Source organism: Equus asinus, chromosome X, assembly GCF_041296235.1.
Source record: "Equus asinus isolate D_3611 breed Donkey chromosome X, EquAss-T2T_v2, whole genome shotgun sequence".
Classification (NCBI taxonomy): Eukaryota; Metazoa; Chordata; class Mammalia; order Perissodactyla; family Equidae; genus Equus; species Equus asinus.
In genome coordinates, this window is record NC_091820.1 from 48,253,698 (window position 1) to 48,269,273 (window position 15,576).

General features: G+C 41.4%; 1 protein-coding gene across 2 annotated transcripts in view; it reads right to left on the bottom strand.

Moving 5' to 3' along the window:
- The window catches only part of XK (X-linked Kx blood group antigen, Kell and VPS13A binding protein), a 47,405-nt gene that overhangs the window by 30,302 nt on the left and 1,527 nt on the right, over positions 1-15,576 (bottom strand). For both annotated transcript variants that reach the window (XM_014831775.3, XM_014831774.3), the window contains exon 2: positions 8,866-9,128. In XM_014831775.3, the coding sequence (XP_014687261.1) occupies positions 8,866-9,128 (263 nt within the window). The remainder of the gene's footprint in view (positions 1-8,865; positions 9,129-15,576) is intronic.

The following is a 15,576-nucleotide window of genomic DNA, read 5'->3' on the forward strand; positions in this document are numbered from 1 at the left end:
AGGAGACCAGAATCCAGTTTTCCTCCCTCTTCTTTCACTATTTTGTCCCAATATATGCTGAAGACTCTCTTCCACAGTCAAGTTGGTGAATGCCTTTCATCCATCCTTCTATTTCAGGACCCAAATCTCTCACAACCACGGTATCCAACCTGCCCCCTGCTGCCCACTGGGTCCCTTTAGCAGATTTTGCTTTAACAAAAGAAGTTCAGAGGTATTTTCCCCACAGTGACTCGAGAACCCTAAATAAGAAAGACCAGTCTTCTGTGTTCATGAGGGACTCTGGAGGAGAAACGCTAAACAAAACACCAAATGCAGTCCTTAGATTTAAACCCATACTCCTAAAAGAATGAAATAAAATAGAACAAATTCATTATCCCAATCATTTGAACTGTGGGTCATGAACTGGTATTGGTCAAAGAACTGTTTGTTACTGGTCAGTTACAAGAATGAAAATTGGGAGTCAGCATTTAGGAAGATTTATAGCAATATGGCTTTGCCCCAATATTTAAGTGAGTGGGTTCATCCACTGACCAGGGTCTATACTAGTCCTGGTGGTGTTGCACTCAAGTGATGAGTCAAATGTGAGCTGTATACTAGTCATACACAATAGGACCTCATATCAGTTCATAAGGAATGAGAACAAGGAAAACAGATAATACTGGCCCTATACCAAAGATAGTTTGAGAAGCACTGCACTATATTCTGTCATTAAATGAGACAATTGATCGCTCTGAACACTGTTAACTTAGAATTAATTTGTGTGGGAGTAACAAATTCAAGTATCTATAGTGGCCAGACAGTTATTATAAGTGAGTGAAGTGGGTCAGACATGAGATCCAAAAGAGAGGAGTGGAAAACCAGAGGCCCGATCTTAATGGGGCAGCACCCTGTATCTTCAGTTGACTGGAACCACATGGATGCCCAGATATTTTGATTTCACAAGAGAAGCCCCAAATCCAGATACTCAGGTAAAAAGTTCTTAAATGTAAGTAGCTTATTAATCTTCTTTTAAGATGTCTATGTAGGACTGACAAACCCATCTGCTGTCCAGATTAGGTCGGTAAGCTGCCATTTTGCAATCTGTGCTTTAGGAAATAATGTATTAGAGGTGAATAGAAGGTCCCTCATTTTTTTTTTTTTAAGATTTTATTTTTTCCTTTTTCTCCCCAAAGCCCCCCAGTACATAGTTGTATATTCTTCGTTGTGGGTCCTTCTAGTTGTGGCATGTGGGACGCTGCCTCAGCGTGGCTTGATGAGCAGTGCCATGTCCGCGCCCAGGATTCGAACCAACGAAACACTGGGCCGCCTGCAGCGGAGCGCGCGAACTTAACCACTCGGCCATGGGGCCAGCCCCAGGTCCCTCATTTTTAATCCTATTTTGAGGGTCCAAAGGCCCTTTCTAAAGAGTCAGGCAGTCTCCCTCTGGCCACATCCTGCAGGATTTATCAGATTCAGGGACGAGGGGAGCCTGGGCCTTCAAAATGCCTGTCTCCAGAGATTGCTTTCAGTGGGAGGCCAGCCTAGTTTCAAGGCGTGGGTTCACACCAACATCAAACCAACATTACCCTCCAAGTTTCCCTCAGGCTCGACTCTTGGGTTCATCTCTTCTCATACGTGATGTTTCCTCCTGTGTTGACCTGTGTCTTGTGGTCATGTGCCCGCCCCTGACACTGCTTTTGATCACAGGCCTGGTTTGGAACCCACACCCTCCCCAGCCCCTGTCCCTACTCACTCCAGTTTTAGTTTTCGCATGGTGTCTTCTCCGCAGGGCCCAAGCTAGAGCAAATCCTTCCTCACCATCCCCCTATGCATCTTTTCGAAACGCACAAAAAGTCTAAACTTGGGCAGCTCATCCTTTCCCAAGGGCAGTGATTCTCACTCTCCGCCTACCTTCCTCCCCTGAGTGTGGGACCCCTGTGCACGTGTAGGAGGGGGATTTGGCAAGGTGCCGCATTTAGACCGATGCTATCCTCACTGTGGCCCCCTGCTTCCTGTGAAATCCACAAGCACAGCTGGAGCACAACTCCTAAAGGGATGGCAGTATTGCTCTGCCTCCTTCTCCCACGTCCGTGTGACTCTGCCGAGGACTTGCCAACACGAGGTCATTAAAGCTCAACCTCCAAACTCCACCTGGGACATCAGAGAGCCTGAAGGAGCCCAGGAAGCCTGGCTCCCTACAGGTGTCACAGTGACCATTAGTTTCTACTACTGCATGGACTGTAAGACGACACCTGACCACAAAGACCTGCTAACTCGACATGGTGTATCCACCTCCTATGGCTTCTCCGGCCTTTAATTCCTCAGCTGTGCCTTCCAGAGAAGTATCCAGGAGTCGATGTTTACTTCTAGAAGGAACCATAGCCATAAGCCAAAATCCACAGCTGTTCTTTTTTTTAATGTGGGACAGCTATTTAATCAACCAACATATCAAGATCTTAGTATAATGACTGATTCCCTGGCACTGCCCACACTGGAGGCACTCCCTGTTTGCTGAAGGACACTGGAATATGAGAAACCATGCCGTAGACACAAAGATGCCCCACTTCAGGGATGGGGTGGCAAAGCTGGTGCTTTCATGTGATCAGCTGAAGGTGACTCTCCACCTGCAGTTGCTGGGGAGAGGCCTGCTCCCGACTCACATGCACAGAAGATCTTGAACAGCTGAACTTGGCTAAGGCTGGGAGGGCTTCATGGCTCTCTAGAACAAAGCACAAATCTGTGGGGTGGACATTTGACAACGAGGCTTCTGTAAATATCTGGTAGGATGGCATTATGCGGCAAGAAAAGTTTCTTGGATTTATACAGGCACATATTCCAACAAGCTCTAAGCATAACCCAACACTTATTCTCAGGACCCTCCAGTGAAGTAGGCAAAGGCGGAGCCAGCTCCAGGCTTTAATAAATGGTGGAAGGAGGCAGAGAGACGGTGAGTCACCAGGCAGAGGGGAGCAGAGAGGAAACCAGGGTGAGGACTGTCTGCTTCCTGGATGCACCTCTGCCTTCTTCCTCTGATGGCACTCTTCTGTCTCTCCACAAAGTGGCCTAAACATCCAGCAACCACCTGAGAACCAGGCCCAGCGGCACATGGGGAAGCACACCTAAATATCTTGTCTACAAGGAGGGAGATACATGCAGCTATTTTTTAAGGGCACACTGTGTGTCACACAGCAGTTTACTGACATGTGTTGACTTAATCTTTGGGAAAACCCGAAGATGGAGGAACTCTTATTATCCCCATTTGACTCATGAGGAAACTGCTGGTCAGAGGAAACAGATGAATGTCCAAGATCACATAGCCAGAAAGTGGTGAACTGGGACAGCCAACCCAGGTCCTCTGATCCCATTGTTGAAGCCGGCTGGGCAGCCTGTGACCAGCCCTCTTTGACAGGCCAGGAGGCTGCACAGGGTGGCCCTGGAGGATCCTATGAGTAGGTGACATTCTCAGATGTTGACACTCATAGGGGAGAGGTTTTTTACAACACTTTATGTGACTTTTTTTAACTTAACATAGCACATGAAAGTGTTTATAAGAATTATATGTGCTTTTGAGTCTATTATTTGGGACAGAATTTACATAGAATATATTATACATCTTAAAACATGTATTCAGCCACTGATAACTCTTTGTTACTCTTATCAAATACATGATCATAAACAGGTTAGGTTTTTCACCTGAGAATGAGATTAATAAATATGTTTATAATGGAGTAATTTATAAATAAATCAATTCATTAGTAATAATCATTAAGAACTTCTTGGGGCTGGCCCCGTGGCCGAGTGGTTAAGTTCGCGTGCTCCGCTGCAGGCGGCCCAGTGTTTCGTCGGTTCGAATCCTGGGCGCGGACATGGCACTGCTCGTCAGACCATGCTGAGGCAGCGTCCCACATGCCACAACTAGAGGAACCCACAACGAAGAATACACAACTATGTACCGGGGGGCTTTGGGGAGAAAAAGGAAAAAATAAAATCTTTAAAAAAAAAAAAAAATCATTAAGAACTTCTTGAATTGCCTGTCTTAGGCCAGAGAGTAGGTTTTGCACACTATTACTATTTAATTTCCTGGTATCCACAAGAAAGGACAGAAGGACATGCTCCACAGAGTAACACAGCACTAGCTAATAATCCCCTTCTCAAGTCCTTTTCTGGAATGAGGCGGGGTATAAGTGAAATCAACCTGACGATAATTCCTCTTATGCATATTCCTTTATGGTTTCCCCATCACTCCTCGATCTTCATGTAAAGCCTTTATCCCTATGTCTGTTCTTTGGATTCTCTTTTGAGTTGGTTATAACATCTGCCGGTTCCCTAATAAGTTAAATAGAATCTTTAAAACATGTTCATTTAAAGAAAAAGTCTGAAATTGAAAGCAAAAACATACCTCACAAACCTGTCCCTTCTCCAGGATGCTTCACCAACACAAATGGGGATTCATGGCTACAACTGCCCATATCAGGCACCTGGGAACCATTTTTGACGTCTCTGCCTCACTTTCTCATTCAATTAATCATTATATCGTTCCACTTTTATATCATTAATATTGCTCCAATAATCCACTCTTACTATTCCAGCCCAAGCCATTACCATCCTCATCTTGAAAACTGTGGCAGCCCACTGACTGGCCTCCCTGTTTCTCTCCTCACTCCCTTCCAATCCATTTTGCAGAGTAATCAGTTTCTACAACTAAACCTGATTGTGACACAGTGTTGTTTAACACTCATCAATGCCTTCCCACTGTCTCAGGGGTAAAGTTTGAAATAATACTGGGATAAAAGCTCTTCCCTGCTTTACCTTGACTTTACTCCTCCTCCTCATTTATCAGGTTTTAGTTTAAACTTAAGTTCCTCTGGGAATTTTTCCGTCATCTCCCAGACTTGGTTAGATTCTCCCAATATACCCCCACACAGGACTTTCACTTTGCAGGACTTGCCTGAAATAAAATCAATATATGACTAATTATTTGTTTCATGTTTGTCTATCCTCTTCCAAAAGGACAGGGGCCTGTCCACTTTATTCACCACTTTATCCTCAGAGCCCAGCAGAGGGTCAGGAACACAGAACATATTCAATAACTATTCATCACATTTATGACTAAGTTCACATAAATCTAATCCCAAATTCTCCCTCCTCTGGTGGACAATGAGTACCATTTCCCTCTTCAGTAAGATGGAGATAATCTTATCTACCTCACAGGGATGCTGTGAAAATGAACATAACAATACCAATCACGGTGCCTGGCACTAATCAAGGGTTTAAGCAACAGTTATTATTACTATCAATATTACCACCTTGAGTGGAAGAGAGAAGGGCATTTTGAGATCTGGGCAGGCCAAATGGCAGGCTGCAGGGGCCTTCACGGAGCATAGTACCTCGGTGTGCTCACCTGGGTCTCAGTCCAGTGCATCCTCCTAGGTCCACAGACTTGATCATGCCCCTGCTGAGAGCTGACTAGACCCTGGAAGTCTCAGGATGGTCAAACTCTCCTAAGACTAAAGCTCATAATCAGTGTCCATTATTCACTGACTATGATAAATAACTCTCCAATAGTGTATGATTCCAATTAAATGAAATAGTTGAATAGGCAAATCCATAGAGACAGAAAGTAGATTAGTGATCACCAGGGCCTGGGGGAGGGGAAATGAGGAATGATTGCTAATGACTATGAGATTTCTTTTCAATGTAATGAAAATATTCTAAAATTAGATAGTGGTGATGATTGCACAACATTGCGAGTATCCTAAAATCCACTGAATTGTACACTTAAAAAGGGTGAATTTTATGTTATATGAATTATACTGCAATTTAAAAAAACCTCTCCAGTGGACCCTGTGGCTGGCTCCAACTTCTCTCCCTGAGGCCAAGCTCTGCTGAGGCCAAATTCATCAATGTTTGCTCACTGAGCACAGAATCAGAGAGAGGAGGTTATAGACTTTGAATGTTGAATAGGGTCAGGTTCTGATGGACTTTATGTCCTTCTCCTGTCAAGAATGGACATTTCTATTGGTCTGGACCTTGTTTACATGGTATGGCAGATACAGGTAGCTGCCTATTTAATATCCATTCTTGCCCTTATATCTTAAGAAAACATGATTTTGTTCTGGGTGGCAATGGGCCTAACCCTAGGCAGCTCATGACTAGTCTAAATGCGGTGTTCCCAAACTTTGCTGATGATAAAAATCACCCAGAGCACTTGTTTAAAACACAAAAGAGAAATAAAATAAAAAGACATCTTGGGCTCCTAGCCCAGACCTGACAAATCACAATTTTCAGGGATAAGGCCTGGTAATCTGTAAATTTTCAACAAGCCACCCGACCCCCGCCGGCCCCGAGGTGACTCTAACCGTCATCAGGGAAGTTTGAGGAATACTGGTCTAAGCCAATGGGGCAATCATTCTTACGCTCGGCTGTCCTAGCATTTCTTGCATCTAGGTGACCATGTAACCAGTTCTGGTCAATGAAACCTAAATAAAGTCTATTAGGGAGGTTTCTGGGAAAGCTTTTACTTACTAATTAAAGGAAAAATACACTCACCCTTCTGCCTTCACCCCTTCTTCCTACCTTGAACGCAGCTATGATGGTTGATGCTGCAGTAGGAACCCAAGAGAAAGGCCGAAAGAATTGCAGGGTCATAAACTTGGCCATTGTGAGCAGCTAAAGTAATGCCAGCAACTGCCTCTCTCCAATTTCTTGTTAGATAAGCAAAACAAACCCTGGGTTGTTTAACCTTATAGTCAAGTGTTCGTCCCTTGCATCAAATGCATTCCTAATCATGTGATAGACACTATCAATGTTTGCCTCTGTGACACACCCCAGCCTGTGCTCCAATTTAACCTGCCTCTCCCCGTCTGAGGAAGGGATTCCTTCCCCAGATATATTAGGGCAGCGATTAGGGTTAGTGAAGACATGCACAAATGGCAGCCATCTATATTTTTAAGAGGACCATGCCCATTTTCTTTCTCCACATATATTTGATTTATTGTTTAACTCTCAGAGGACTTATATTTTTCCAAGTTCTTGGGGGACATCTCACAGATATTCTTGGTGACACTGACATTTTATGAGACAGGTTTTATTTTCCTGAAAAGAATTCTGTTGGAAAAACTATAATGAGGGTTGGCAAACTTTTTCTGTAAAGAGTCAGACAGTAAATATTTTAGGCTTTGTGGACCATGCATTCTCTGTTGCAACTACTCAACTCTGCTCAAAACAAAAAAAAGCAGACATAGACAATAGGTGAATAAAAGGGCAGGCTGGGTTCTAATAAAATTTCACAAAAACAGGTAGTATCTGATTGAGCCCATGGGCTGTCGTTTGCCAACCTCTGAACTACAAAACAATCTTTGTTTTCAAAAACTTGAGGAAAGAATACATTGGATTTACTTATAAAAATCAAACAGGCTGTTGCTATATCTGGTCTCTCACTGTGTCCCGGCCATATGGGAAAACAATGGACTGGGGCAAGGGGATAGTGGCATGTAGAGGACTCACCTTGGTCAATGCCCATTCCACTTAGAAGTCCTAGAGAACAAGGATGCTGCTATATTTATTGAGCAGCTACTGTCTGCCTGGGACTGTGGCAGACATTTTCACATAAATGTTAATCCACCAAGATTTAAGACTTCATCTCAAGGTCCTGATGTACCTTAAGAATCATAGTCACTCTGAGGTAACCTGGATAAGGGAGACAGCTGTGACACGCAAATACCCTGTGACTTAGCCGTAAATTAAGACATTTTACCATTCAGCCAAGAATATAGGCGGAAAGAGGATAATCCTGCAGGAAGGGGAATTAATAAGAGTGATTTATTTTAAAAAATTCCAATTTCAGTGTTATGTTAAATATGCATTTTCTTCAACTTAAGGCTTTTAACTCATTTTTGCTTATCTATATAGTATAACTTACCAGAATACCTGGTTTTTATTTGCCCACAATATTAATATTTGGGAGGGGTTATTTCCTCTTTTCATATGAAAATTTTTCACTTGTGTCCAATGTATGTAGAGGTTTTTTTGAAATCAGGTTTATCCAAAACCTGCCCTCCATTTGATGGCGTGAGAATGGCCCAAAGGTTAGAGAACTCTGTTCATTTAAAAGCTGAGATACCCATTCGGACTTTAAGAAGGCAGGAGAGTGCTCTTGATTCCATCATTCACCACAAAGGAGCTGGTACAACCAACTGTCTCAGATGGTTGAGAATGATCACCGGATGACAGAGGCAAAATCTGAAGAGGCCCAGCCTCTGGCAGCTATATTTTCAGCCTACAGAAAGCTGTATTTTGCAAACTGGTCACAGCAGTGAACTTCTAGAACTTTGCCATTCCCCAACAAGAGTCAGAATTTCCTCCCCTCCCCTTCCCTTGAACCTCGACAGGACTCCTGAGTGCTTCAACAAAGAAAATGCAGCAGAAGTGATGTCCCATGACTTCTACGGCTGGATCACAAAGGTGATATCCTTCGACCCGACCCTCCCTAGCTCTTAGGACACCCGCCGTTGAAAGCAGCCACCAAGCTGTGAGGAAGCCCAAACTAGCCTACACAGAGGTAAGAAATGGAGAAGTTCTGGGGCCTCCAGCAACAGCCAGAATCAACCACAAGAAATGTGAGCGAATGAGGCTTCCAGGGATTCTAGCCCCCCCATCTATGAGCCACCCCAACTGACACACAGTGGGGCACAAGTGAGCCTTCTTAAGCCCTGCCCAAATTGCAGATTCCTAAGCAAAATAAAACACTTATTATTTTAACTCATTAAGATTTGAGCTTGGTAACTGGAACACAGACGTATGAATTTCCCCTGAAACAAAATAAACTTTATGTTTTGCTCCCCATTTCCATCCCCAAATGCAGGCACAAATCAAAAATATACATACCTCTTGTGATAGTGACTTTCCGTTGCAAGGTGCTTATATAGAGCTGCAGGGTCAGCTGGGGGGCTGAGCCGAGGAAAGCCTGGATCACCGACGCCCGGCTGAACGCAGATCGGTGGGTGAACAGCTTGCCCTCTGCTTGGCCCACTTCCCTCTCAATCTCCTCTGAGAGGCCATTTCTTGGCATCTGTCGCTTCTTGATGATGCTGACATAAGGCTCTTCAACGTGGTTTGACTGACAATAGATGCAGAAAACTTCAAAACACCTGGAAACAAATCAGCAAATCATGATAATCAAAGGCAGACAGGATTCTGTCTTTTCTCAGTTACCCTGCTTACACTTCACCTCACTCTCAAAGCCTTGACTAGCCTGCTCTGGACTGTAGCCCCTCCTCCAAAATCATCCAATCCAAGGACCGGTTCTGAGCATGCAGTCCTCTTGAGGCCCTCCAGCAGGCCAACTGGAACCGAGTGTGAATCAAATTGAGAGGTGACACTAAAGGCCACTGAGGCAAGGAAACCAACTAGAGATGGGAAGTGGCTCAGCCTCCAGAGCCACAGAAAAATGTTCACTTTCCCTTCCTGACACCTATCAGCTGTGCAGCCCTGGGCAAGTCATTTAACCCTTGAGCCCTTTCCCCCAATTATAAAGCAGAGATAGTACCTACTTTGCCACATTGTTATGGAGATAATATAGTATATGGGTATACAATATGTGTGTTTACACACACACACACATATATATACACACACACAGACATATACTTATTTTTTCCACATCCAATAGATGCCTGAAATCACCTTAGTTAAAGCAGCAGATATTGCTGGGAGATCCCCCAGCACAGAGCAGCCTGCCATCTAGCATTCCCCTGGAAGACTGCAATATATTACCTATCTCTCTGCTCTCACAGGTGCTTATGGGACATGATTAAAGTCAATCCTGCCTGGAGGCCTGCCAGCTATGTCTTCTTTGTGGAATTTCAAGCCTGCTAGAGATGGAGCCTTTTCAGACCGACAGAATACCTGGCTTTTAAAATTGGCTTTTCCTTTCTAGGTAATGGCATGGGAAGGTGGGGAGGGAGGAGGCATATTGATGTGTGCGATTTACTTTGAAGTGCACACACATATAAATGGATTGATGGATCGATAGAGGGATGGATGGATGTGTGAAATAAAAGGTTAATCGTGGAATCTACGTGGTAAGTACTTGGGTGTTCACTATGCAGTTCTTTCAAGTTGTCTTCTGCATGTTCAAAATTCTGCATATGGAAAAAATGTTTTTTTCCTAGGAATAAGAAAAATGCTCGTGGCCTCAGGTTTAAAAATTGTTAAAGGAAATTTTTATAACCACCTTATAATGCTGCCAGAAATTTTACGGCTTCACTTATTTTACTGTACTGTCGCCCTGAGGCAACTACGTCAACAAGAATACATTTACAATTTGAAAGAATAAAACTTGAAATAAGAGAGGAAATGCACGAACCTGTCTGGTGAGTACAAAGTGGACATATTATATGATTATTACCTTCATTCGTTTGTTCCTGGGAGAAAGAAGGCACATAGCGGTTTGTGTGTGTGTGTGTGAGAGAGAGAGGTTTGTCTGCTACACTTTGTCCAGTGGGGTCACGGACACTTCAACATATTACATGAAAACATATAAAACAGCCTGGACCAATTTATTCAGCTGAAAATAATGAAATTCAGGTTATGATTTCAAGTCCAGCTGATCCAGCTGAATTTACTCTGAGGAAAAACTCTAATCCATGACTGAGGACTGTTTGAGGCCTGGCAACTTCACACTCTTGGGCCCCTGACGACAACAAGGACTAGAAGACAGAATAAACTGACCATGGTCTTTATTCTCAAATATGTGATGAATGCAGCCACACTTTGCTAAGTGCTGTGGAGAATGCAAAGACAGCTGGATACCCCTGCCTCAGTCAGAGGTGCTCACAATCTGAATGGGAAAACTGAACATACACATAGTAAGGATAATAAATAATGAATACAACTTATATTTATATAGCACTTTCAGTTTATAAAATATTTCTCATATATTAACTCACTTAGAAAGAGCGCCTACTGCAAGAATTTGAATCATAGCATAATTTGTAATAGCAAAATTCTAGGAATACCCTAAAGGTCTCAAACTAAAACAAGGATTAAATAAATCATTGATTAAAGAATGATCAAATAAATATATGTATCCAAAGAAATATTATCCAGTCCTTAAAATTGATAGTATAGACAGACATCTAATATATTAAAATGTTTATTATACTTAGTAAGTGAAAGGAGTAAATTACAATAGAATATATATAGAAAATTCCATTTTTTGTAAAAAGAAAATTACATATATAAAAAGATATACAAATCACACATACACACAGAGACACATAAATAGTGGAGTGCTTGAGTTGGCTCATACTGACTCAAGACACTGTTAAATCGGTAGGAATTTTGTGAGCCAGTTGTTAAACAACTAGTAGCTTGAAATAAGCCAGGATGGGAATATTTCATCATAGAAATGAACAAACACTACAAATCAGGGCTTTTTTTTCCCCGAGAGGCAGTTTACCAGCCTACGGTTATAAAAATATTAGTAAGGATATACAAAACGTTAAGAATTGTTCTCATTAAGCAGTCGAATTAGAGGTTTTTTATTCTTATATTGTGCTTCTCTGTTTTCTGCTCTTCTGTCATTTTAACAACAAATATGTTTTACCTGAATAATAAAATCAAGCTTAGAATTTTTAAAGACTAAGAAAACAAACAGACAAAAGCAAGACCAGCCCATGCTAAGAGCTAAATGAAATGAAGGTTCAGAGGAAAAAGCAAATCTCTTGATGCTGAGGAGGGAGCTGTATTAAATGGGAAGCATTTACAGAACTGTAGACAAGATGAAACTTGAGTGTCTACCAATGAAAACAAAAGAAGGCCCCAGAATGAGGTAATCACACAGGTGGTCCTGTGAGAGGTGGACCCCCTCATAATCTAGTCTTTTTCCCAACTAATACATTTTCTTAGCACAGAGTTTGACACATAGCAGGTGTTTAATAAATTTGTGAAAGGCTCCAAGACTTCCACTTCTTGTCATTACTGGTTAAGAAAACTGATGAGAAACAAACTACTATTCTTCCTGGAATTCTGCAAAACTCATCCAATTAGTCCAAATCTGTTGTTTTGTTTTTTGGGTTTTTTTTTTTTTTGCTTGAGAGGCTGTCTAAATGTAGCAGTAAATTAAATATTTCCATCAAAATCATTCCAGGTAGTTTTTCAGTATCATGTAGACGAAGCGTTGTCACACTTTCTGAAAGTACTCACAAAGAGTAAATATTTTAGGCTTTGCAGGTCATTGTCTCTATTGCAACTACTCAACTCTGCCACTGTTAACACAAAAGCAGCCATAGACAATACAGTATGGCTGTGTTCCAATAAAACTTTATTTACAAAAACAGGCAGTAGAGGGGATTTGGCCAGTGGGGCATAATTTGCTGACCCCTAATGTAGATAATCAGCAGGTTGATCCATTCTTTTCACTTGGTCCCATTTTCAAGCATCATAGTAGAAGGAGTTTATTCCTTAGCTGAAACCATCCATACTGGTGCCAGCATAAATAACCTACGGTGCCAGAGACCCTCTAAGGCAGTCAATAAAAATACTTTTTCAAAAGAAATACTACGATTTCCTATATGCCACGTTATCTTCATATGACACACATGCTCTACGAGGCTACACAAGAACCAAACTGGTTAAAGAGAAAGTGCCATGTGACCTTTGAAAAGCCACTTGCATAATCTCACTGAGCCTCAATTCCTCAACTGTAAAAAAAAGATAATGACATTAAGCTCACAGGGTTTGACAGTGGATGGAATTAAACACTGGACATAAGAAGCACTTGACAGAGCAAAAAAATTGCTCTCTTCAAATTTAAGCTATTATTTTAAAGTCTTTTGAAAGTTTAGTACAGAGGAATACTACAGTGAATCATTTTACAACATTTTGTAAAAAATTACTGGAACTTCTTAGCTTTTATTTTATAAACCCAGATTTTCATGAACCTTTTTTTCCTCATTATACCAGTAAATAAAAATAGAGGAAAATTCTTTGAACTTGTAACTCATTTGCATTTATTCCTTCTCCCAATCAATTTACAAAATTAACATAACTGCAAAAGAATGATAAATTTCATTGTTACTGTTAAGAGGTAATTTTCCCCCCTCTGGTTTTCCAGAATATCTATTATCATTCACAATAAGATTGTCCTTCAAATAGGGAAAAAAATAAACTCAAGACATTATCCAATGTTCATATCATTCACACTCAGCCTTAATGAGGAAACAATCATACAAACTGAAACTACAGTTTTAAATATCCGACTGACATAAATGAAATATGGTGCTCTCGCGATGCTTCCCTAAAGCATAGAAGGAGCAGAGCCTAGTTTGTAGTCTTTAGCCCATAACCATTACAGTGTTAGGCACTGCATTTTTTTAACTGAACGAATTCAAAAACAGCATCACATGTAAAAAGAACATGAGTTTGGCTAGTTAGTGCCCACCCAAAGAGCGAAATTTTCCAAAAACAATTTCAAACTATTACTAAGTCCAATTGATAAGGAGGGAAAAGAAACACACCAGGGCTCTCCTTTGTTTGGGGGAAATAATGTTGATCTTTATGTAAAGCTGATGTCTTAGAGTTAAAATAGAATCAAAGAGTCAGCAGGAAGAACTTCCAATAAGATATGAAGTCATGCTGATGCACAACATCAAATTGCTTTTCTTTTCATCTGGAAGTTAAGAGGCATGGAACTACATTTTGCGTATCTCAGCTGTAAGATCGTGGGTCCAATATCTCCTTGAAATAAATCAGCTACGCTAGAACGAGAGAGTCCTCGTTGACAGAAGGGGGTTGTTTATTGCTTTGTTTTTTGTTTTCTTTTGTTGTTCCCCCAAGAAGATAATGACCCTTTCAGAATTTTCTGGAAATAGGTCTTTTTATGGTGCTGAAACTTTTTGTACAGCTGAGAAGCTATCTCTTCAAAGAACCAAATTTTTTCTTTAATAAAGTTAAAATACTTTTACTGTAAAGACTGAAACGTAGAGAAGTATATAACAAAGGAGAAAATGATGTACTTTTCTATATCTCTCAGGAGAAAATTAAAATCACCCATAACCCCCCCATCCAGAAATTACCACTCTTAATGACTTGGTATATTTCCGTGAGCTCAGGTTTAAATGTGCCATCCTGTTTTTATACATAATAGTATGTCATTAGCTTTGTCTTGGGTCATTCTTGGTATTTAGAAACATTTTAAATGTCAGTAATGATAGAGTATTATCATTTACCTGGATGGCTATTTAGGTTGTGTTTTTAAATTTTGCCAAGATGACCAAACTTTCTAAATTTCCGATGGAACTACTGAGAAAATGTACTCTACACTCCTCTGCCTTCTTTCACAGATCGTAGGGAACATAATTAACCCAACTCCATTTCTAAGAAGCCTTGTGAATGTGGTCTGGGGGTCTCATTTTTCTCATCTATAAAATGGGGGCAATTGCATCCACTTCATGGTGAGGATTCAGCGAACTGAGGCATATAAGCGCCTACCGAACCAGCGAGCACAAGAAACATCTGAGAAATGTCAGTTCCCCTTTCTCTGTCCCCTTACTTAAACATCAGGAGCAATGAGTTTCCTTTTTACAGATGAGGCTAAGAAATGATGATGCCTTGCCCAAAGTCAGATCACATTGATTTCACTGAGCAGGAATACAATCAGGATGCGGTGGCCTACCTGGCCAGGGAGAACTAACTATTGACTAAATGGCTCCAGGTTGCAGGACTTTTAAAATTCCCCTCACTCCCTTTCTCTCTTTCCCACTAGCTCTTCCCTTGCGCTCAGGATATCAGTAGCAACTTCTTACTCCCACCAGTGTACCTGTTTCTCTTCCTTTCTCGGGTTCTGCAGCTTCTGGAGGCTGGGAAACTAGTTCACCAAGTCTGTTCTGACTACGTATAAACTATAAGTCAGTATTCCGAGTGTCAGCTGGGACAGTTGACTTTAATATGAAGTGCAAAATTTTATAAAAGGGCTCTGTAAACTATCTTGCTGCTGAACTTTGTGTGTGTGTGTGTGTGTGTACGAGCGAGGGGAGGGAGAGAGGGAGAGAGATTTCCTGGTAGGAGAGGTTCCTGGCTAGCTGAATTTTCTGGCAGCTGAGGTGCATCTCTGGCCTTCCTATCTCTGTGAATTCCTCTATCACCTATGTCCAAAGTTCAGTATTATAAACTTATTTCTAAACCAGATAGAAACCCTTTGTTTTGCTTTCCCTACAGGGATGAAAGATACCAAAACAACACATTTTAAACTCTCTTCATGGTCCTCAGATAAGCCAAAGTCTACATTACCATGTATTTCTACTTGCTTTGTGTTAATAAAAATTAATTTCCAGAAATGTCACAAACGGTTTTTCATTTCTTAACATACGGCAAGCTTTTGTCTTCACGGCACATCGTGTTCCAGCTTCAATGACTATGTTTATAAGTTAGGCAGGACCGAAGACATTTCTACAACCCCGTATGTTTCCACACCAAGAGAAAAGAATGATGCGTGGATTTCTAGAGTTCTGTATGAGAATTAAATAAATATTTGTAAAGCCCTCAGAACAGCGCCTGGCACACAGCAAACTCCACGTGTTTGATAAATTAAGTCGA